Source organism: Perca flavescens, chromosome 24 (assembly GCF_004354835.1).
Source record: "Perca flavescens isolate YP-PL-M2 chromosome 24, PFLA_1.0, whole genome shotgun sequence".
Classification (NCBI taxonomy): domain Eukaryota; kingdom Metazoa; phylum Chordata; class Actinopteri; order Perciformes; family Percidae; genus Perca; species Perca flavescens.
This window is the reverse complement of record NC_041354.1, coordinates 15,431,995-15,457,171: the sequence shown is the minus strand read 5'-3', so window position 1 is coordinate 15,457,171 and position 25,177 is coordinate 15,431,995. Positions and strand designations below refer to the sequence as shown.

General features: G+C 42.1%; 2 protein-coding genes across 2 annotated transcripts in view; one reads left to right on the top strand and one right to left on the bottom strand.

The window, feature by feature from the left end:
- LOC114550677 (zinc finger protein 2 homolog) overlaps positions 1-25,177 on the top strand; it is a 393,410-nt gene that overhangs the window by 205,156 nt on the left and 163,077 nt on the right. The window lies entirely within an intron of this gene.
- LOC114550698 (coagulation factor XIII A chain) overlaps positions 1,336-25,177 on the bottom strand; it is a 144,070-nt gene continuing 120,228 nt past the window's right edge. The window contains exons 2-18 of the mRNA XM_028571470.1: positions 23,690-23,769; positions 23,295-23,391; positions 22,512-22,688; positions 20,451-20,699; positions 18,782-18,900; positions 18,243-18,350; positions 17,893-18,067; positions 17,213-17,351; positions 16,321-16,424; positions 16,152-16,240; positions 14,289-14,442; positions 13,559-13,668; positions 11,387-11,552; positions 11,149-11,303; positions 10,351-10,487; positions 7,497-7,602; positions 1,336-1,832 (exon numbers count right to left, since the gene is read on the bottom strand). Coding sequence (XP_028427271.1) covers positions 1,797-1,832; positions 7,497-7,602; positions 10,351-10,487; positions 11,149-11,303; positions 11,387-11,552; positions 13,559-13,668; positions 14,289-14,442; positions 16,152-16,240; positions 16,321-16,424; positions 17,213-17,351; positions 17,893-18,067; positions 18,243-18,350; positions 18,782-18,900; positions 20,451-20,699; positions 22,512-22,688; positions 23,295-23,391; positions 23,690-23,769 — 2,201 coding nt within the window. The 3' untranslated portion in view covers positions 1,336-1,796. The remainder of the gene's footprint in view (positions 1,833-7,496; positions 7,603-10,350; positions 10,488-11,148; positions 11,304-11,386; positions 11,553-13,558; positions 13,669-14,288; positions 14,443-16,151; positions 16,241-16,320; positions 16,425-17,212; positions 17,352-17,892; positions 18,068-18,242; positions 18,351-18,781; positions 18,901-20,450; positions 20,700-22,511; positions 22,689-23,294; positions 23,392-23,689; positions 23,770-25,177) is intronic.

Below are 25,177 nucleotides of genomic sequence, written 5' to 3'. Positions count from 1 at the left end.
TTCTCACTCGTTGACCTGAACGATGTACTAACCACCGGTGGAGAACGTATTCCGATCAAAGTTAAAGTGTGTGGTTACAGGTAAAAGTTGTTGTCTGTGTTGTTGCCGTGGTGATTCCCTCCCTCTCTCCCGGCTCCTGATTGGTGCCAAGCTGGTTCACCTGCTCCAAGCTGCACACCTGCAACCCATCCACTAATAAACGCTGCACCTTAGCAACCACTCACTGCTGGTCACATCCTTGTCTCAGCTACAGTGCTGGTGGAACAGCTTGGTCACCAGAATTGTGCATTCCAGTATATTTCTTTGTGTATTCCATCTGATTTGCTTCTAACCTTCTTTTCCTGTGCCATAGAATCTCTGCCTGTCTGCCTACCAGGGGAGGATCTACAGCTCCCCCCCCTGTAAAAATAAGGCGCCACTATGTCCATAAGCTTGTCAAAGCATTGCAATAAGGAAAAGTGAATAATTGTAAATGTAATCTTATTACCCTTGACCCTCAAATCCACACAGTCTGGCTCACACACAGCGAGCCAGCTGTGGTGGTCTGCATCCTGGCAAAGAGTGGAGCGATTGAGCACAGGCCACAGTACGGTTGGAGAGATTAGCTGACGCCTTAAAGTGTAAAGGAAAGATAAAAGTGGGAGGGTTGCCAGTTTTCTTGCAAAATGAGGAAGAGAAAGAGGGAAGTAAAGAAGGAGAAGGCAGTTAACTGGAGAGGTCAGGAGGGTCAGAGCAGGAGAAGTGAACAAAGAAGGAAGGGGAGGCTGCAGATTGAGAGAGAGAGGGACAGAGGACTGGAGTGATCAGGAGGAGGCAGAGGGAGATGAAACGGGATGAAGAGGGTTCCCCCTGGACCACGTGGTATGTCTTTATTCTCCTTCCATATAACTTGCAGTACAGTAGCATAACACGTCATATCACGGAGTAAAATAACATTAACATTTTCAGTTAATGGCTATTTTCTGTTTATGTTCTAGATAGATATGTAAAGATTTACAAATGTGTCTTATTTTATCAGTAGTTACGATCAACCAAAGGTAACCATGTGGGGGATTCCTGTGTACCGTCTTCCCATGCCTCCAGATTTTCTAGCTCCGCCACTGCCGAGGACTTTGTCCACAACTGTAACATTTAAACCTTTTGTTGAAGCTGCAACGGAGCGATTTCTTTAAAAATACTGAGTCTGAACTGCAGCTTGTCTTGTCCTCTATGATTTTGATGGGTTTGGAAATAATGTTCTGTGACACCTTCAGTGGTTTTGAAAATGCTTTAATTGTTAGCAGAAAAGGTTCGGCAGAGAAAAAAAAAAAAAAAAAAAAAAAAAGACTACAGTACAATCGCACGCAATTTGTTTTCATACAAACATTAAAATGATGATTAAACAGATTTTTTTTTATCTCAGACTGTGAGGAGACTCTCTGAGACGGTTATTGATTAAAAAGATAATATTTTAGTTCTTAAATCTCATTTTATCAAGAACTAAATCCTTAAATTTCTCAAATTTGCCCATTAAAGCTATTAAAAAGGATCTATTATTATTCCTCTGTATGACCTTTAACCCTCGAGCTTCCTCACTAAACTAGCTAAACTCATTTTAAAATGCCAAAAATATCAAAGCTGGGAATTCCCTGAGATTTGCTTACATTGAAATCAAACACCGAAATTAAATCATTTAAGACGTTGTTTGCGTAGTTTGTCGGCTCCGCCCACTCAGTCTGAAGCTGCTGTGATTGGTGGAGGCGTAGTGGAAATGGAGAGGGGCGGGGGGGTCACACAGCTCTGTTGAACCAATCATCTCAGGGCGTGATGTTGACGCAAGCAACTCCCCTCACCTGAAAAAAACACAACAGGGCAAGTAAATTTTAGTCTGAGATGGGGTGGAGAAGAAGTACAAAGCAGCATGAAATGGAAAAAACTCAAAGTACAAGTACTTTACATTTGTACTCAACAGAACTGTGTCTATGCGCAGCAGTGGCGCTCTAGAGGGTGTGGCATCTGCACCCCCTGAAATTTTACTGGGCCCCCCAATCCATTGGGCTAGAGTGCTGTCAATCTGACAAATTTGATTTCCATTGGATCATAGAGTACTGTCACTATGCTGCCTGTTCGGCCAATCGCTGCCTCTCCATTCGGTAAATGGATATCTACGTTAAACACACATTGAATGGCAACTGTGTACTTTGTTGAAATCTTTAGGCCAGTTTAGAAGTAGAAACATATTGAACTCACTGTAGAGCACTTGTTGCTCTAAGAAATACATTATGCACTGCACTTTATTTCTGTCCTGTTTCCTGTTCCAAGTTTATTGTTAATGTATTGCACTTTATTTTCATACGGTTCTGTGAAAAAAATCTTCCCAGCCCTTGTTACAAGACCAATTTGTGTTTTGACTATCCAAATCTTTAAGAGCCAATAGAAAATGCGTATTGTATTTGGATACACAATTTGTTGAAAATGAAAACAAGTGAAATTAATGATGAAAGTGATGTTTTAAGTTTTAGCAAAATTACATTGTGTTGTTCTATCCTATCCAATACTTTCTCCATTTCTAAGCAGAAGAAAGCGAGGGTTGGGATTAGGAAACGTGACGCGTGACGCGATCCCCGGTCTCCTGGGTGAAAGTCTTGTGTTGTCTGACCCATCCACCACCCTGACCGACCTCCCTACGCCAATTTTTGGGCTTTCATACACTTCGCTATGGCGTAAACTGACACGCAATCGCAAGGTAATGTAAGTCAATGGAGGCCAAACGGCGTTGATAAACACGCTGAAAAGCAATTATGCCTTTTTGATAACACGCCAAAATGGAATTGGCGTGTCATACATACGCCACTTGTTGAGATCAGCCTGCTCCCCGCTGTAAACACTTTCTGGGCGCTGCTGGTTTTTCGGGGGTAATAATCGTACGAGCAAGTCGTATAGTCATGTTTCCATCTAATTTTCAAGTGGATTTTAAGCAAACTTTTAAAGAAAATGCAAATTAGAAGCGTTTCCATCAACTGGTTTTCAGCAAATAAACTAGACTTACGCAAAGCGTAGTTTCGTCACAAGTTGACGTTACGCGTGGTTGGAGAATGCAAACCGGCTTAGTAAATCAAAGAGTTTAGAAGCTAAGTTCTTTGGCTAAATGCAGAGAGGTAGCATTGGACAAGTTGGCCACCTGTGCAGAATACAGGGTTGTGGCAGAGACGTTTGGTGTCAGCGAGACAACCGTTGACGGTCATCCAATGAATGTCCCCGTGGTCATCCGTGGTGGATGACATGGTGCGAAAATACGGCTCAAAAAGCCTGGGGTGTCTGCCGTATTGGTCCAACACTTACTGGTTTCCTGAAAATGGGTCTTTTAGCACGTACAAACTCAAAGTGTTAAAACAAGAATTAGAGGAACAAGAAAAAAACTGAGAAAGAAAGACAAAATTAAGATGAGTGATTTAGAACAAGTGGAGAAAAATAAGGAGTGTTTTAACTTATGGATGAAAGAAGCTGAAACCAGGTAAAGTAAACAGATACAGAAACATATGTCACTGTTAAAAATGAATAGCACTGATGAAGAGCAGGCAAGGAAGCCTCTTACTGATTTTTCCCCTCCTCTCTATCCGAGCTTAAGGGATGCTGATCTGATCCTGGATGTGCTGCCACTCCCCCCCCCCCCCCCCAATACCTCCAACCACACGAAGAAGCTACAGCCCCACCAGCAGGAGCTTCAACACGACCTAAGCCCCCAGCCGTGGCTTTCCAAACACAGACCAGAGCCATGCAGCAGTGCTGCACAGCCATCCGCAAGTGTGGCCCCTGTGACACAAGCGACAGCCCCTCCACCACCAGAAGAGACGGAGGAGGAAAAAGTGGAGCTCTCCTGTCCAATGCTCCAGGTCCCGACAGCAACCGGAGTGGGTCTCATATACCGAGCTTGGTCAGAATATGACCTCAAAAGATCCACCGAGCACCTGCCTCCATGCAAAGACTCTGGCAAACGCTTCGGCCTATGCCTTTTTAGATTTCTTGAGACTTTCACACCCACTATGCATGAAGTAAGACAAATCTTGCTCCACAATCTGGGCCCAATGGAGTATGCTAAAATAAAACGGTATTTTCCGGCCGACGCGAATACCGATCCCGTCATCACACACCCTGACTTTAATGACCCAGCTAACGCAGCCTACAAAACTGCGATGGTGACGCTGGTACTCGGCCTTCGAAAAGACTTATCCAGACCGTACTGACATGACTCGTATAAACAACACCCGGCAGATGCAAAATGAGCCCACAGACGTATTCTACTTACGGATGAATGAAGTCTTCCAACAACACAGCGGAATCCCACAGCCAGATGACTTGGGAGTTGTTATCGGGTCATGGGAATCACATCTAAAAGACGCATTCATGAGGGGACTCCTGCCAGACATCAGGGACGAGGTAATAAGATTGTGCATTGGTGCATTGGTGTTGAAGATGCAAGACCTGGCACTCTCAGCCAAGCAAGATAAGAAACAAAGACGTGAAAAGAACGATGCGGCTCAGCTGACACTCATCAACACTGTGGCAGACCTGGCAAGCAGAAAACCGAGAGGCCGTGAAAAAGGCAGAAACAAAGGCAAAGGAAAAGTGCGTGGCCGTATTCCCTCGGGGGATCGAGAGACATGTTTCAACTGTCACCAGAAAGGACACTGGAGAAAGAACTGTCCTAACCCCACATGGAACGGCAGAACCAGGGCAACAACGGCCAACACGCAGATTGACGTGATGCGGGGGAGGGGAGTGGTGGTGGTGGCGCAGAAGGGATGAGATCCGTGTCCACAACAGCTGAGGGAGGTAATGCCGACACACACACACACATGCTCGCAATGAAGAAACGCTTCCTGGCACGCCACAGTTACTTTCCCAACACGACAGACAGGTTGTATTAGATGCTATACAATATCTTGAACAAGAACAAATTAGGGAAAGCACTCCGACTTATTCTATGTATTCATCCAATACATACAAGAAAATGCCCACTACATTGTTGAATGTACAAGGGAAATCAATTGAATTTTTAGTGGAAAGCGGGGCAATTAATTCAGTTTTGATAAAAAATTTGTTCCCAGGTCAAAAACTTTCAGGCAGACAAGTTTTTTCTAAAAAGTGCTAGCGGCACAGTGATCCCAGAAAAATTCACTACACCCATGAGTTGTGTGCACACTGACCCTACTGACCCCACACCTGATAGAAAGGCAAAATGCTCATTCCTGCTTTCTCCAGTGTGCCCTGTAAATCTTTTAGGAAGAGACCTCATGTGTGAGTTTGGAATAGGTGTAGTTCCAACATCAACCGGTCTCAAAGTCATACGTCTTAGTAAAGACAACATGTCTGACGTTTTTATGTCAGAACCCACACACACATCTTTGTATATTTTTCAATGGTGGGTTTCCCTCTGTCAGGCTGAAGATTTACTGACAGAAGCACGAGGCTTTGTGTCCACCACAGCTGAGGTCATGCAGTCATCAGATTTACACTGTACTTCTTTTGCTGCACCAGACCTAGATGAGGAATACACTGATAATTTTTTTGCTGACCTAAATGATGAGCTTGAGTGTACTTATCTGTATTGGCATGATAACAAATGTGCAATATCAGTGAACTTGACGGATGAACAGAGAAAGTTTTTCCGTGTCCCTCACTCACATGCTCATATTTCTTTGTGTAAATCTCCAAACGATCAATGGAGAGACTTGGGACTTTTTGTACTGGACTGTGACAAACTGACTGACTGGACTGACACCGCGGATACCGGAATCTCCTTTTCTCCCTCGACGGGGTGTTGCAGGAGATTTTTATCATTTCAGGTGTCTTGCACACACAGCGTTTACCAGTTGAGTAATCCTGTGTCTGCAACACACAGTTACCTACAAAGCACAGGAGGTATTTTGCCCACTGACATTTCTCCTCTGCTTTCTCAGGTGCCGAGCCACCTCTGGGCAGCGCACAAATATGATGTGGGTTTGATTAAAAACTGCCAGCCTGTGGTCATCACACCGCGTTCGGACTTCAGGCCCCAAAAACATCAGTACCCACTAAAACAGGAAGCAATCGACGGAATCAGACCTGTTTTTAACTCCTAATTGGCCGCTGGGGTAATTATTCCGTGTCCAGATTCTCCCGTGCGCACACCCATTTTTCAAAAAATCTACAATGATGCTCTAAGAGAGAGCCTTGAAAGTTTGACCCTTTCACCTAGGTCCGGTCTTTTACAATACGTAGATGACTGTCTAGTGGGGAGTCCCACAAAGGAACAGTGCAAGCACGACACTATTGCATTGTTAAAACATCTTGCAGCCGAAGGCCACAAAGCCAGCCTTTCAAAATTACAATTCGTGAAAGAAGATGTTCATTTTTTGGGCCATGACATCTCTGCAGCAGGGAAAACCTTGTCACCATCTCGCATTGAGGCAATAGTTTCCCTCCCTAAACCTGTGACTAAGAAACAAATGATGTCGATTTTGGGCATGTGTTCTTATTGTCGTGTTTTCATCCCAAACTACGCTCAGCTAGTACAGCCGCTAGCCGATCTGATTCACGGTAAAAATCTGACTGCGCATGATCGCATGACATGGAATGTGGAGGCTGATCAGGCTTTTGTAAACCTCAAAATGGCCTTCTAGAGTCCTCCAACTTTAGGTTTGCCTAACCCTAACCTTCCTTTCACTCAGACAGTGGATGAACGCTTAGGATGCATGCCGTCTGTCCTTCTCCAGCCGCACGGGGACAGACTCCGACCGGTAGCCTATTTCTCCGCAAAATTAGACCCTGTTGCTGCGGGTCTTCCGCTTTGTCTCAGAGCTGTAGCAGCTGCTGAAAAAGCTTTGGCTGCCTTCAGGGACATTGTGGGCTACGCCCCTCTCACACTGCTAGTCCCACATGCTGTCTCTCTGATTCTACTCGAGCAAAAATCTTCCCATTTGTCTGCAGCACGTTATCTGAGATATCACACCTGTCTTCTTGATATGCCAAATGTAACTGTTAAGCGTTGTACTACTCTTAACCCTGCTTCTCTCATGCCTACACCAGGGGAAGGTGAGCCACATGACTGTTTGGCTGAATTGCAGCACACATGTACATGTACTGTACTCTACCCCCCCTGCTGCAAAGGAAACTTCCACAACAACATGATTAATGATGTCAACATGTCCAGGACCGTACTTCTGTTCTTCACAATGAAATGGCATGCTTCAACAACTCCAAATGATGCAGTAAAAGCTGAATGTAAAGTTATAGCGCCACCTGAGCCTCGCCCAAGCCTTCTTACTGCTGTCTCTCACCAAAGTCACTTTTGCATACTAATTAGACATGTAAATGTTTTTGTACATACTGTATATTTGACTGTGTGAGTATGACTGTGTCCGGATATGGCCAACTGAGAGTGTCTGAACTTGAACACAGTTACGTCATACAGTACTTGAGTGATTGTTGGTACATTCCACTGCTGGTAATATGATAGAGGAAGGTGTGGAGGTTACCTCACAGAGGTTGCTGCAGTCCATCACCGCCACAATGCAGCGCTTTCCGTCCAGCCGAGGGTTGAACGACTCCGTCCAGGAGATCGAAGCCTGAGGCTCAATGACTCTGAAACACACACACAGGTGCACGGGTAGATATAGATGGACGACACGTCTCCACTTCTTCTCACTGTACAAAAGTGAAGCCAAAATATCCCGGATACGGGCGCTGCCATATATATATATATATATATATATATATCTTTATTTTCATGACTATTTACATTGTAGATTCTTACTGAAGGCATCAAAACTATGAATGAACACATATGGAATTATGTACTTAACAAAAAAGTATGAAATAACTGAAAACATGTCTTATATTTTAGATTGCTCAAAGTAGCCACCCTTTGCTTTTTTGATAGCGCTGCAAACCCTTCGTGTTCTCTCAATGAGCTTCATGAGGTAGTCACCTGAAATGGTTTTCACTTCACAGGTGTGCCTTGTCAGGGTAAATTAGTGGAATTTTTTTCCCTTATTAATGGGGTTGGGACCATCAGTTGTGTTGTGCAGAAGTCAGGTTGATACACAGCCGACAGCCCTATTGGACAACTGTTAGAATTCATATTATGGCAAGAACCAATCAGCTAAGTAAAGAGAAACGAGTGGCCATCATTACTTTAACAAATGAAGGTCAGTCAGTCTGGAAAATTGTGAAAACTTTGAATGTGTCCCCAAGTGCAGTCGCAAAAACCATCAAGCACTACAACGAAACTGGTTCACACAAGGACTGCACCAGGAAAGGAAGCCCAAGAGTCACCTCTGCTGCTGAGGATAAGTTCATCCGAGTCACCAGCCTCAGAAATTGCAAGTTAACAGCAGCTTCGATTAGAGACCAGATGAATGCCACACAGAGTTCTAGCAGCAGACACATCTCTAGAACAACTTTTAAGAGGAGACTGCGCGAATCAGGCCTTCATGGTCAAGTAGCTGCTAGGAAACCACTGTTAAGGAGAGGCAACAAGCAGAAGAGATTTGTTTGGGCCAAGAAACACAAGGAATGGACATTAGACCAGTGGAAATCTGTGCTTTGGTCTGATGAGTCCAAATTTGAGATCTTTGGTTCCAACCGCTGTGTCTTTGTGCGACACAGAAAAGGTGAACGGATGGATTCTACATGCCTGGTTCCCACCAGTGAAGTATGGAGGAGGAGGTGTGATGGGGTGGGGGTGCTTTGCTGGTGACACTGTTGGAGATTTATTCAAAATTGAAGGCATACTGAACCAGCATGGCTACCACAGCATTCTTCAGCGACATGCCATCCCATCCGGTTTGCATTTAGTTGGACCATCATTTATTTTTCAACAGGACAATGACCCCAAACACACCTCCAGGCTGTGTAAGGGCTATTTGATCAAGAAGGAGAGTGATGGAGTGCTGCGCCAGATGACCTGGCCTCCACAGTCACCGGACCTGAACCCAATCAAGATGGTTTGGGGTGAGCTGGACCGCAGAGTGAAGGCAAAAGGGCCAACAAGTGCTAAGCATCTCTGGGAACTCCTTCAAGACTGTTGGAAAACCATTTCAGGTGACTACCTCTTGAAGCTCATCAACAGAATGCCAAGAGTGTGGAAAGCAGTAATCAAAGCAAAGGGTGGCTACTTTGAGGAATCTAAAATATAAGACATGTTTTCAGTTATTTCACACTTTTTTGTTAAGTACATAATTCCATATGTGTTCATTCATAGTTTTGATGCCTTCAGTGAGAATCTACAATGTAAATAGTCATGAAAATAAAGGAAACACATTGAATGAGAAGGTATGTGCAAACTTTTGGCCTGTAATGTATGTATGTATGTATATATATATATACATACCACACTGGCCGCTGCTGTTCATTAGAGCAATACGTAGATGCGGCCACAATTTTGGGACAGACAAGCCGTGCCTCCTAAAGCATGTTTTTATCAAGGCAGGAGGTCTATCCACAATTAAAATCATAATTTCTTGCTACATTTTCAAACGATTGTTAAGCATTTTGCCTTGCTAAAAATGCTATGTATTTATGATGCAGGATACTTGGTTAAATGGAAAATGCAGCTTTTCTTAGCAAAATATCTTATTTAGTGTCGATAGTAACACAACTTTAAGCCTTAGTATAATTTAAATGGGTGAGTAATTTAAAACATCACCCCTCATACAGTCGTCATGAAGTGTCAAAGGGGAAAATTGAATAGAAACCAAAGTCTGTAAACATGTTTATTTATGCTGTAAAAGTTTGCATTTTTTACCATGGAGGTCTATGGGGATTGACTAGCCACTCGAGCCACCGAGCTGCTGCTTTAATAATACCCGACAAACAGCATTTTCAGGATCTATTACTAATCACCTAAATAACAAATACTTTACCTGACACAAACTAGCACTAGCTTAACTTAGCTTATCAGGACAGCCATTTAACTTCATGTTTCCTTAAAAAAAGGATTAACGATACCTCTTGTGATACTAAATTCAACAGCATGCGTTAATCCTGTGTCAAAAAATCTGTGGCGTTCAAAGGAATGAGCACTAACCCGTTATGGTGTTCATTCTGACAGCCCTTATGAAAACCAGACTGATCAGAAAAATCAACACTTGGAACGAACATCAGCGTGATCAGAACTACCTAAAATGACAGAAACCATCTTTGGGAAAAATGTTATTTGACGTTTACTTTGATTTTTTTAGTTTGGCCCATGTCCCATCTGCTAACATGGGGGGTCGGGACTTATGACCTATACTGCAGCCAGTCCCCAGGGGGGGGGGCGATCGAGGTGTTTTGACTTCACTTCTATATCACATTTGTATGTGTGTGTGTGTGTGTGTGGGTGTGTACTCGTAGAAATGTGTCTTCTCGCTCATGAGTCCAGCTCCTTCCATGGCCAGCCTACAGGCCTTCAGGGCGAAGTTGAAGGGGTTGGTGAAGGTAACGTTGGCAAACATGTCCTGCTGCACCTGAGGCAAGCCACTCAGCTGGAAACACAGAAGAAGATGTAGTAGTAATAGAACAACAACACAAGCTGAGAACATCAACTATAAAAAATGAATACCAGTGTCCCTACGGTTTTAATGGCACTGCTCTAATACCGAGGGTTTATTACATCGGCCAGACTCTGGCTCGACTATAAAATAAAGAAACCTGGACGTCCAATGCCGGAACCAAGACGGCACTGCACGTCTCTCTTTAGTAATGAACAACACAGTCAACGGCTACTCATTACAGCATTTTACCACTTCTGATTTTCCCGTCACAATAAAAGCTCTATGTCTTAATTTCTTCTTAACAATTAACAGAGGTAGCACAGCAAAATACCTTACACCACATGTGTCAAACTCGAGGCCCCCGGGCCAAATCCGGCCCCTCGTAAATTTTGATCCGGGCCGCATATCAATTTATGTTCACAATAGATTTTGGCCCGCCTAGATGTGAGCCAAACCAAAAAGACGGGAAACTGTTTTACAGACTGCAGTTGTGCGACACTCAAAGCAGAATTTGGCAGATTTGCCGACTTTGAGGCTCAGAAATTGCCATAGAACCAGAGAGGTTACATATTTAGGCTGTGAATAAAGGCCATAATGTCCTAAATCCTAAAGAGGGAAAGTGGCCGATTTTCAACCCTGACACGAGTTTTACCGTCACGGTGAGCGTCGGGATCTGCAGCTCGAGCACCTTGAGGGCGGTCACTGATTCGTCCTCAGTCTGTCCAGTCACGACAAAGTGCAGGCAACGCTGAGTGCCCAAATATGGCATGTACTCATCAGCTGTGATCTTCACCATCTCACTCTTCACTGCAACACACACACACACAGAGACTGTAACAGAGGTTATCTCTGATAAACACAAACACTATTTCCTCTCTGACATCGCTCACTCTGAGTGGCTGGCACGGTGATGGTGAAGTTGTGATATTTTAAGTGACTGGCTCTGACTCCGGTGTAGAAGATGAAGGAACAGGCCAGGTTGGCTTGGATGGTTTTGGGGACATCACTGGGGTTGTGGAAATCCACCTGTAGGTTGACGTCCTGACTCAGGTTGACCTGGAGAGAAGGGAGGAGAGTACAAGTACATTAAATTTGTACTTAAAGGCCACTTTAAATTTCTTTTCAACCTGGACCCTATTTTCCTGTGTTTTTGTTTAAGAGACTGATGTGAACAACAATTGGTCTTGCTTAATGCAAGATTCAAAACAAGATGCAATATAACGTTAATGGGCAATTGCGCGCCATTAATTTCCATCCACAAAACATGCTGTTTTTGCCACTGACAGGCTCCGATTATTATTTTAAGTGTCTTGACAACATTGTTGAAAGGATCCCTACGGAGATAGACCTATTTGTTAAAGAGCAAGATCATTTTTGTTTAACATGAAACATCTCTAAAATCACCACTCTGGTTTGGTTGTAATAAACCCTTAATTCATCCATTTACATGTAAATATATGCTGGCAAATACACTCACCTAAAGGATTATTAGGAACACCCTACTAATACCGTGTCTGACCCCCTTTCGCCTTCAGAACTGCCTTAATTCTTTGTGGCATTGATTCAACAAGGTGCTGGAAGCATTCTTTAGAAATCTTGGCCCATATTGATAGGATAGGGTCTTGCAGTTGATGGAGATTTGTGGGATGCACATCCAGGGCACGAAGCTCCCGTTCCACCACATCCCAAAGATGTTCTATTGGGTTGAGATCTGGTGACTGTGGGGGCCATTTGAGTACAGTGAACTCATTGTCATGTTCAAGAAACCAATTTGAAATGATTCAAGCTTTGTGACATGGTGCATTATCCTGCTGGAAGCAGCCATCAAAGGATGGGTACATGGTGGTCATAAAGGGATGGACATGGTCAGAAACAATGCTCAGGTAGGCTGTGGCATTTAAATGATGCCCAATTGGTACTAAGGGGCTTCAAGAGTGCCAAGAAAACATTCCCCACACCATTACATCACCACCACCACAGTGGTAACAAGGCATGATGGATCCATGTTCTCATTCTGTTCACGCCAAATTCTGAATGTCTCAACAGAAATCAAGACTCCTCAGACCAGGCAACGTTGTGCGTGTTATGGCTTCACAAATGCTTTGCTGCATACCTAGGTTGTAACGAGTGGTTATTTGAGTCAAAATTGATCTTCCATCAGCTGGAATCAGTCGGCCCATTCTCCTCTGACCTGTAGCATCAACAAGGCATTTTCGCCCACAGGACTGCCGCATATTGGATATTTTTCATTTTTCAGACCATTCTTTGTAAACCCTAGAAATGGTTGTGCGTGAAAATCCCAGTAACTGAGCAGATTGTGCAATACTCAAACCAGCCTGTCTGGCACCAACAACCATGCCACGCTCAAAGTTGCTTAGATCACCTTTCTTTCCCATTCTGATATTCAGTTTGAGTTCAGGAGATTGGCTAGACCTGGACCACACCCCTAAATGTATTGAATCAGCTGCCGTGTGATTGGTTGATTAGACAATTGCATTAACGAGAAATCTTACAGGTGTTCCTAATAATCCTTTAGGTGAGTGTATATGCATATATATATGATTTGATTTAAACATTTTTATTTCAGCAATGCCACACTAAGAGCCACTAGATGGCAGAAGGGTACTTTGCAACAGTTTGAGTTTCTCTGAGTTTACAAGATGAACCTGAATGCACCATGTAGTCCTGCCAGAGCCCACCTGCTTTACCTCGTTGTTTGTTTCCATAACTTAACACAGGGATGGCAAAATGTCACAAGGGGGACTTCAGGGAAGCAGGAGGATTTTCCAGTTCTGTTATTTCTTCGTCATCTCTGACTCCGACAGTGGCCATGGTGTCTGGAAAATTGCAGCTGCTGGCTACCACTAAGCTACCGTTACTTTGTGTCTTTAGCTGCATGTTACCAAAAGTCAGTTTTTTCCAGACATGCGAAGTAGACGGGGGTGGAGAGAGAAAAAAATACAGGGAATCGCCAATCCTTCATTGATATTGTTAATCAAATACATTTTTGATTTGAAATCAAGACACCCATAATGTTCATTACTGAAAGACAGGTGTGTTACCTGTCTGGCGTTAATACTGATCGACAGTGTGGTGTCAGGCAGCTCGGATTGATCCATCTCCATGCCGTAATCCTTCGCCCGGTCCTTAGTCCTGTTGTCCTCTTCACTACCTGCAGACAAAAATCAATTCACCACCGACTCCAACGTCTCCCGACCCGCTCAAGTCTTTAATCAAGTGAAAGACGCAGTATCTACAAACAAAGCTGCTGCACAAATTTACAGTACTTGTACTTTACTCACACACAGGAAAATATTGTGCTAAGGGAGGTGAAAACTCAAAGAAAGGAGATTCAAGCTGAAAAAGGCGGTGACTTTAAAGGGATCCAGATACAGCTAGATGACAAACTAGAGTAAACATTGGCATAGCTATTCAGCAGTGGCGACTGCTGAGGCAGTTGACAGGCATAGAAATTGACGCCACTGTTGCCCTTTTTCTGTTGGGGTGGGGGGGGATTTTTGTTTCTATGGATATCTGTGTGTGGGCGGGAGGAGGGGTTAGACAGAGCCCAGAGGAGATGCTACTTTCATAACTTGCTAGCTTTTCAACAAACCCTGCCATTAAAGCAACTACAACAAACTTTTATTTTGTGTTAATTTTGGCGTTCCCTGTGGACAAAAACGGCAGTGTATCCATGTCATAAAGATCTTGATTCTCACTTGTGCGTTTAAACTAATAAGATAAGTCTCATCTTATTGTTTTGTTATAATTTGAAAAGTGTGTGTGTGTTACCTTGAGTGTACTTGTAGTACTGTGTGATGTTGTTCGGTGAGTTGCTGCCCAAAGATTTGGTGTAAACAGCCTTTCCGATGTAATCCTTTTTCACCTTGTACGGAGTCAGAGTCCCATAGCGATCCTGCTGGTAGAAGATGACGTCACTGTTCACCTGGAGGAAACACCGATATGATGACAATTTAGACAGAAAATGTGTAGTGTTTAATACCGCTGGTGCAGGATGTAATGTGTTCTCTTTAGTTATAGAGAATCTTTGGCGTTGGCAAAAAAAAATGTTTATATTGGAATGGGAATATAAATTCATATTGCCATACGCAATGGCTTTGCGTCAGGCCGAACAACGCCCCTTAGCTGTCATAAAATCGCAACATACTTCACCCTATCATGAGATATTGCTTAATTATCTCGCTAAAGTAAGTAAAGAAAAATATCATGCATAAAATGTTCAAAACATTTAAAAAACAAACTAATACCCTTTCAATTGAAAAACCTTTAGACGTGGAAACATTCGAGATTACGCATAGAAATGAAATAGGATCTACCCCAAAGATGGAATCTGAAAAGTAAAAATTCTCAATATTCCAACATTTGCAAAAAGTGCTTCCCTCATTCTAACCACAATGCCCCCTTTCCTACCCTATCCTTAGCATACGATGTCATTACTTCTTCCATTGATTGTTCCTAAAGGCCTTGTCACTGCCCGATGCGCATGCGTCACTTTGCGACAAGTAGCCAAAAGAACCTGCTAACGAGAGACTTCTGTAATGTCAATACAATAAAAATGGACCTACATAACAAATTTCGTTCACTGCTGGCTACAAGTTAGCAATCAAACACAACAAAGGCTGTCACTTGAATGCCGTTTTGAGCTAACGTTAGCTATCAAACAATCATAGATAGCTAAAGCGTTGTTGAAATGATTTCCCTCTTCTGTTATTGTTCGTAATGACAAAAGTTTATTATTTTACGGATTCCACAAATTTCAGTATGACACGTTATGCCGTAAACCGTTTAAATCTGAGCATGCACAACTCACATCTGCGCTCAACTCACATCGGGCAGTGACAGGCCTCATGAAAAGGAAGTCGGAGCACCATTTCTTTCCGCATGTTTACGTGTTTCCTGTAAAAAACACAAAGCTAGGTAGGGACTCGTCTCGGATATTGATTGCCGTTTAAAGTAACCAATAGCACTGCGTGGGCGTTGCGCTCCACCCTCCCCCGCCAGAGTGACAGCAGCTAACATGGAACCACAGAAAGAAAGCCTGTTATCTGTTGCAGAGGACTTCTCACAACCTTATGTTTCTGTGTCTAAGTGGCTGATGGGAACAACAGTCTTTGACATTGGTCCAGTATTAAGCAAGACCGTTGTAGTCTGCAGCAGCAAAACGAGCTACAATGTAAGTTAATTGGGCAATCGTGCAGCTTGTATTTACCTTCACAAAAGTGCTTGTTTTGCCACTGACAGGCTCAGATATTATAATCTTATAATCTATTTATTAATCTAAGGAGGTCAACCTTTCTGTTAAAGAGTAAGATCCTTTTTTTAAACATAAAAACATCCGAAAAATTGTGCATCGTAAAATACACTGAATTCAAAGTTAACAGAACGTAAATAAAACTATGAAAATCCGTTTTGGCTCATCTTTTCACTTTTCCAACAATCACTACTCCAAACTTTTCACAGGAAGAGAACGGACCATGATTATAATTTAAAAATATATATACAGTATAGTTTTTACAAATATAAAACAACAACAATAGATAAATGAACATTTATTTTAGGGACGCAGGCTTTAACACTGGGAAAATGCATTTTTCACTTCACGAGGCCTTTAAAGAAATAAAGAAAGAAACTAACCTCAGCGAAGACGAACCCTGAATCAAACGGGTGACAGAGCAGACCTTCCTTGACGGCGGTCATTGAAGCTGGACCGCAGCGATAATATCCTGTAAAACAAACATCATGTTTAGCATCCAGCTATCTGTTGATCCGTCCGTCATTCTCTGTCTGTGTCTGTCTGTCCTACCATCGCTGGTCTCCTGGGGCGTGGCGTCCACCACCTGCCATCCTCCGAGGCCGGGCGGCAGGTCGTCGCGCGTAATGAACACCTCGTTCCAGCAGTGGTAGTTCCTACAGAGACGTGCTGTCAGTACACCTTTTTGTACATGTGTTTAGTCAGCCAAACCACAGATTTATATATATCTGTGGTTTGTGGTATATATATATATATATATGTTCTAATATCTTAATGTGATATGTGATTACGCTCCCATCCAAAAAAGAGTCATTGTCACAGATCTTACACAGTAAAGAAACTGCAGTATTTGGACCATCTAAGTGCCAGGAAGACGCCTTATCTACGAACATGGTACTCAAGTACTGTACGTAAGTACAAATTTAAGGTATTTTACCCTGTTATAACTGGTTAATGTGGCTCAAGAAAGGAAAGATTTGAGTCCCCTGCTGGAGCTACTGCCCCCGCGGATCACGATAGATGGATGGATAGATGGATTCATGGATAGATCCATTTTTTGCTAATTGTGAGGTGCCGCCGCTGTAATGGTGACTTGTCTACATCTAGTTATGTCTCTTTGTTTTCCTTTTGTGTCTCTGTGATTTGTAGACGTTTGCATCACTTTGTAGTTAGTTTGTGGCTCACTGTACTCATTTTTTTTTGTGGTACGTTTCTGTCACTTTGTAGTCTCTTTGCGTCTCTTTGTAGTCATTTTGTGTCTTTGTGGTGGAAAGTACTAAAGTACATTTCCTTTAGTACAAATTTGAGTAATTTTATTGGAGTATATGAGGTTTAAATTTTCTGGTTTAAATCATGACTGTCAAAATGTGCACAGGATAAGTTGAGACATTTCGAATGGACTAGTTTCTGCCCTGGTGGTCTCCTAGCAACAGGGATGACTGACCAGATGGAGTCCGTGGTGTTGCTGTCGTCTGGCGAGCCATCAGGCAGGCGGATGAATTCGATCTTTAGGTTGCCGTTGCTGTCGTGAGCTGAAACAAAGTTGGTGATGGGCCTTGCCGGGATGCCGAGGGCACGTAGGACTGAAGAGATATGAAATATTGAAATTATCAAATATTTCATGCTATCAACTAATATCACATGGTTAATGGTGTGTCACTTTCATAAAACACACTCATGACTCTGCTCCATTTAAATATAGTTAAAAAATTATATATATATGAGAAGTCAAGTTATATGTAATCCTGTATTATTGTAATACTGTAGTCTTAACTCCACTGCATGTATTTCAGTTGTAGTGACTTTTCAGATAAATATTTGACACAAAAGACACAGGACTTTTTGTAGTCATTTGTCACTTTGTAGTTGTCTTTTGTCTCTTTGCGGTTGTTTTGAGTCTGTTTGTGGTTGTTTTGCAATACTTTGTAGTCATTTTGTAGTCCGTTTTTAGTAGTTTTGTCTCTTTGCAGTTGTTTGCGGCCTCTGTTTTTGTTTTGGGTCTCTATGTGGTTGTTAAAACAACCTTTGGGTCTTGGCCCGGTAGGCCATCTACACATAAAGTTATCTGAAAGTCTTGACATGACAGCTTGACAAGTATATCCTGGAAACAGTGCATGCTCTTACAGGTGTTGAAGACTCCAGCAAACACCCAGCACTGGGCGTAGCCGACCGGGACTCCGGTTTTGGCGTACTGCAGAAGGATCTGGACGCTGCCTGTCCAAGATGTCGGGGACCTGCCCATTGAGTAGTCATCACTCCAGTTCCCAACACACACGCCATTATCATCCTTAGAGTTAATCTGAGGGGAAGAGAAAGGTCAGGGAATCATCAGCGTCATTCTCTGGGTGATCAGAAATTTCTGAACCAAGTTTTTTAAGAATCCATCCTACAGCTGTTGAGATATTTCACTCTGGACCAAGCTGGCTGATCTAAAACAGCAAAAATGTCAGGCATGTAAACGTTTCTTTTCTCACCATTGCGGATCCTATCCTGATCACTTTGATGATGTTGCCTCGGTCATTGATCGGCATCTGAGACGCATCCAGGATGTAAATACAGGCATCCAAAATGCCGCGCTCAAACTGCAGTAAGAAAACACAGATACATTCTGGGATAGGAGGAAAAAAATGCTCCTGGCTGTTTGTATTTCTTTAAAGTTTCCATATTATGAAGTAAAATGTCTTCTTTAATTATGAAGCAGTCAAGGTTCAAAACACTCAAACCACAGAGAAATGCACACAGCCCGTATTACAAACTGTGTTTGTAGGGTTGGAAAATGTAGGGTTGTGAAGACTCAATTATATTATGAATAGGTAAAAAAGTGCCGCTATACAGTGTTGTTACAGCTTTCCCCGGCTGCAATGATGGTGCAGAGACTCTGAGAGAGCAGATGGGTAAATGCTGACCTGGGTATATACAATCCGTAACACACAGTTCCAAGTAACGCACACACTCCGGATATCCGGCTTTTCAGGCTTATCGTGGCAGTGTTCCTCTGTTGATCCAGACTAACCTGTCCATAAACCCAGTCACGGGTTGTCACAGCCTCAAATGATCCCTGATACATCACACCATGGTCGTTGAGGACGTACTCGTTCCGCTCTGCTTCATTAGCAAGAAACACCGCATCATCTGCAAAGAGAGACAGACCGAGAGTTTTTAATACCCCTTATCAGAAACAAAACATTAAACTTTCAAATTCAATTCTCTGAAACATGAAAGCTGCTTGAAGAAAGATTTAGAAGAGTTTTGTGTATGTGTGTTTTGTGTTGCATCATGTCTTTATAGTATAAAACTTTTTAAGGCTTTATTTAGCTTAAAGAGAAGAAGAATTTTCTCAACACGTAAAGGAACACTGCATCCTTCGTTATCTTATTCGTTACCTTTCGTTTATCACAAACATTAACAGGCACCGAAAGAAACCTGCTCTCACTCTCTCAAAAACATTTTTAAACATAATTTACAGGAAACGTCAATTAAAACGACAATAAATCTCTGTGAAAATAGATAAACTTACTTAAAAGTTTTTCCTAGATCTCCCTGAATAACACTTGAAACCCCACAGGACACTCAATAAACTTAGTATCTTATATTTACTGTACTTAAGTACCAAAATACATTTTTAGAAGTAAAAGTAAAAGAAAACCATCCTGTTCACCAATGTCGTTTGGATGGCAATCACCTGTTACGTTGGCTGCAGAGCCTGCAGCAGGTGCTTCCATGACGCTATCAGTTATTATACTGCCTCCTCTTCATCTTTGGTTTTGGGCTATGGTTTTGGCGCTTGGCAACAAACAGGCATTACGTAACCAACTGAAAGGTAGCATGCACTAACTTGCAATCTAAGAGCAATGATTCACCAAACCTGCTTTTTGCAGTCTAACAAATTTCTTCTGATTTTAACGAGATTTGGTGAATCTCTCACAGTTTCTGTTTTCAGCTCGAATGTATCAAAGTAGATGATGTGCAAGTGCACCTTGACCTTGTAAATCCACAAGTTGTTATTCCCTGATAGTCCTAAGATCTGCACCCCCACCCCCCTCGCCCTTCGCTGACATACAGCCTTGATGAAACTAGATAAGAAAACTGCTCTCCCACACTCTTTGTGCATTTCTCTCAGACTCTCCTGTGATGTACTGAACCTTCTTTGCAGAAAAAAATTAAGCTTTATTTCAGATCTGCACCACGTTACCACAAGTAACGAACATGCTTAGAGGAAATGTATGTATGAGTAAAAGATACATTTAATTTAGTTAATTGTAGTAACTAATTAAAGTACAGTTGCGTGAAAATTGTACGTAATTACAGTAACAAAGTCTTTGTACTTTTCTCGATTAATTGGTTAGTTCTTTGGTCTATAAAATGTCAGAAAATGGGAAAAAATGTGGATCAGTGTTTCCCTAAGCCCAAGATGATGTCCTCCAATGTCTATTGTAATGTAATGTCTATCATATTCAGTTTACGTGTGAAGAAACTAGAACATTGTCACATTTAACAAGCTCCAGTCACAGAAGTGTTACTTTCTTTTCATAAATAATGACTCAAACTGATTAATCGATTAACCCAAAATAAACGGTGATTCATTTAATGGTTAACATCTAATCGATTAATCTTTGCTTTTTTCTAGACAGGACAGAAACATGTGAACAGTGACTCTCAGGGGACAGGAGAGGAGTTCCTACCTTTACACCAGGCGTTGAACAGCACGTACAGGTCACTAGCGGCGTTCCTCTTGGTTCGCCGCATGCCGGTGCCCGCTACGATGGCCACGTACATACGAAACTTTCCCACGATGGCGTCGGGCGTTGGCGTGATGCCCAGAGTCACAGTTACACCCTGACTCTCCACAATCCGACCCGACCATGGGCCCCCGAGACGGGAATTGAAGGTCACCACCACCAGGGAGCCCCTGCTGGCTGAAGGGTTTTCACCTGGAGGAGGAGGAGGAGGAGGAGGAGGGTTCGTGATGAGGAAAGGATACAAGGAGATGAAAATCCAGAAATGGACTGTCAAAAAAACATTAAAAAAGCTTTAAAAGCGTACTCTACTTGATAACTGGTACTGGTTTTGAAAAATAAATTGTTAAAAGAATAAAAAAAAAATATTATATTATATCGGACGTAAACCATTTTATTCCTGTGATCAAGCCGACACAGCAGCTGTGTGTGTGTGTGTGTGTGTGTGTGTGTGTGTTCGTTAATTTTTGCAAATCTTTTGAACTGTATGCACAACAACTCGTATGATATCCTACGAAATTATGGCAACTTGACGTGACGTCCAGTCACATGACAGTTAAGTTTAGTCGAGAAAAGGTGACTGGGAGCCGGCTACAGGGCTGATGTCGTTTCAGCAGCCGTTGCTGTTAAGTTTAGCTAACAAAAGGTGAGCGTCATGTGGCGGTGACAGTTAAGTTTAGATACCAAAACAACTAGTTGAAGGGTATTAAAACAGGGTTTTTTTCAACCTGTTTTTGTGTCTAAGTGGCTGATGGGAATAACATTCTTTGACATTGGTCCAGTATTAAGCAAAATTGTTGCAGTCGTCAGTGGTGAAACAAGCTATGATGTAAGTTAATAGGGCAATCGCACACCTTCAATTTATGTCCACAAAAGTGCTTGTTTTACCACAGACAAGCTCAACCTTTGATTCTAAGTGTCTGACAACACTATGGAAAGCTTCCTTACAGATATAAACCTTTCTGTTAAAGAGTAAGTAAGTAAATCCGCAAAATTGCATTCGCTAAACCCACCAGTTTGCAGTATTGTTTTTTTAAATGGAGTCTGGTGGATTTAGGGATAGCATAATTGGAGTTGTTTCTGGTTAAACAAAGATATTTTTACTCTTTTAGAAGCGGTCTATCTCTGTAGAGAGCCTTTCCATAATGTAGTCAGACACTTAGAATAAAAAACAGCACTTTTAATGGACAAAATTGGCGATGCACATTTGGCCCATTTGACCGGTTCGCGGCTGCTGGTCACAGAGTTGTTGCTCAATACTGGACCAATTTCAAAGATTTCTTTTTACATGCAGTGCTGCATAAAGTAATAAATACATGGAATATGTAGGAATTACAATGCATTACTTTTCGGAGCTAAAGTATATGGACGAATGCTTCATGAATAGTAAAAAAAAAATGGAAATGTCATGGTTGTTCACAGTTACAGGGTTTGTTCTTGTTCTGCACATGTAAATTCACATTCTATTCTTGGATTTTTCTGTACATCTGTGTCCCATCCCACAATTCATCCTACGGAATTATGCCGATTGTCGGCCAGTCAGGTGACAGTTAAATTTAGCGGTCTATACGGTTCAAATTAGCCGAGAAATGGTGACTGCGAGCTGGCGACGACAGTTAAAATTCCACACCAAGCGACTAAGTTAAGATTAGAAAAAAGATTTTCAGGACGCGTTTCCTGGGTGAAAGTTTTCCGTGGGACACAAACTCCGCTATCCCTGCCCTACCGTCCACCCCGAACCCCTCCCTATGTGGTCCAGAGTCTTCTACAACAGCAGTCAATGTGCTGCATACGGTAATAAATACATGGAATACATAGGAATTACAGTGCGTTACTTTTAGTAGCTATATATACCAATGGTTCCTGAGAGCAGCCTGATTTACATTGTCTAAAACAATGGAAATGTTATGGTTGTTCACTGTTACAGGTTTTTAATGTTCTTCTTTTGCCATACACATGTGAAAAACGTCACGGGAAGAACCTGTAAATCTGTGAATTGAAACCCACCAATCAGGAACTCGAGCTGGAAGTCGTCGCTCTGCGCCAGCGGGCGGTTGAAGGTGACTCTCAGCAGGAACTCCTGACCGCGGCGGACCACCAGGTTGGGGGTGTTGTAGGAGGCCGTCTTGTGTTGTGGTCTGTTTATCTGCTGACACATGTTGACCTTCTGCACCGAGAGAAACGCTGAGAGGGAGGAATAAAGGGAGAGTACGTCATGTTTGTATGCTATTGGTCTATTTACACCCCCGGATGTCCTTCTTCTCGGCCCGATGTCAAGTTACCTTCTGTTTTCTTTGTCTTGGCGTTCTAAACTCCGGTGGACTTACGAGGACTATGGTTAACTGCTCCTCAAGATCTCTGCAGGGTAAATCCAGACAGCTAGCTAGACTATCTGTCCAATCGGAGTTTTCTGTTGCACGACTAAAACAACCTTTGATCAAACACATGTTCCACCAAAACAAGTTCCTTCTCGAGGCTATATAGCAGATGCGCCGGGGCTCCATGCGGGGCTCCATGCGGGGCTCCATGCGGGGCTCCTTGCGGGGCTCCGTGTGGAGCTCAGCACCGCCCAAGACGATTGTGATTGTTGTAAAGAAATGCCAATAAACAACAGCATGTTTTTCTCTCATCTCGGAATGCTGTGTCGACTAGCCAGACCCTCCTCCCCAGCGCTGTGGAGGAAGGCCTGGCAAAGCGAGAATTGTATGGTGTTGATCACTGATCAGAGAATGGTTTTATTATCATCATCACAGACAGATTAAAAACACAGATAAATGAAATGGATCTTACTGCCGTCATCAGCAGGTGCTCTGGGTGTGGGAGCGTCAGGAAAAGGCTCAAACTCTGGAAAATCTTCTCCGGAATGCCCAAGGTTGGAGGTCGACACCTAAAGATAAATAACACAAAATAAAAAATAATAAAATAACAATGAAAGAAATAATGAAAGAGAGTAATGAATACATGTAAGACCAATTCCATGTTGTAGTCCATCAATGTGGAGCTAATTTTAGATGTAGAGCGGCAAAGATAATCGATTGATACATTTTTTTATTTTTCTCGATTAATGGACTAAGAATTTCTATATGAAAAAGCCTTCTAAATAAAGGCTCTTTTAACTTTTTGCAAGAAGAGTGACCTTTCTTCTTTTTGAAATTGTAATGGGTTTGTTGTCAGTGGTGCAGTACCTTCCCGTTGTATCGCCCCTTGTGGTGGTGTGACTTCCCCTTTGAGAGAGACATGATGGCCGGAGGTTTCACTGAAGTCACTGCACAGAAAGAGAAACATATTTACTGCAGGAAATATATAATACTTTGAATATTGAAATGTACCGATGCATGGTGAATCGGTTAAAAATGGACATGAATGGGTCAAGATTGTTGGGTGCCTGGGTAGCGCAGTTGGTAGAGCGCGCACTCATATGTAGAGGTTTACTCCTCATAATGTATAAATGACCTGCGGCCCTTTGCTGCGTGTCGTCCCCCATCTCTCTCCCCTTTCATGTCTTCAGCTGTCCTCTAAATTAAAGGTTTAAAATGCCCCAAAAATATTAAAAAAAGTGTAAAGATTGCAACCGGTTGACAAAAAAATGTATCGCAATGACAATTCTAAATGGCCCAATGCGTAGACTTGTTAGACTTTTTTTCTGCTTTCTTTTGTTTTGTTTTTTCAGAAATCTAATTATATTTTTCAGTAAATTTTTTATAAATAAAAGTAAATAAAGGAATAATTTTTCAGTCATTTGTTAAAACAAACGTGAAGAGATTGTATCATCGACGTAAAATCGAATCCCTATTATAATTATAATTATTGATTATTAATGTGTTCATCAATCTAATGTTGCAGCAGGCAAAGGTGGAGCTCATTTAATGACTATTTATTGATGGGTAGTTTCATTTAAAAAAAAAAAAAAAAAAACGTGTCTTAGAGACAAAACAACTCTTTGCTTTGCACAGTTTACATAAATAAAGGAATATTTTCAGTCATTTATCTGCAGCTCATACTGTTAAATAAAATCCGGAGTAAATAGTATTGTGAACTTAAAACCGTGAATCGTATCCGATTGTGAGTTGAGCTTATCATTATATTCCGTCACTGTGCACGGGGAATATTCGGGATTAAAAGTTAAATACAAATGGTCAAATGTGGACAAAATATTCCAAACGTTGAATTAAATTATGTTAAAACAGAAGATATATTTTTCATATCTTCTTCTACATTCTGTTTAAAAAAACGTGAGATAAAAAGTATTCAAGAAGCCGTTCTGCATTATGAGTACTTTTACTTTTGATAATTTAAGCACATGTAGCTGACAATACACCTTTTACAGTGGACATGTAAAGTCACAGTCTGTATTTGTAATTCTTTTGATAGTTTCATGTTTTCAAAAATATACAAGAGAAATCTGTAAAATGAAATGGAATAATTCCATGATCTCACAGTTTATTTAAGTACTTTATGATAAGTATGTATGACGAAATGTATAGACTTTAAAAATGAACATGTTATTCTTTGCATCTCCAGCTAAAATTGCACAAACAAGAAGTGTGTGTGCGTGCGTGCGTGTGTGTGTGTGTGTGTGTGTGTGTGTGTGTGTGTGTGTGTGTGTGTGTCTCACCGCTCAGATGAAGGAGAGAAGTTGGTCTGTCTGTTGAGTCTCTGATGGTCAAATCAGA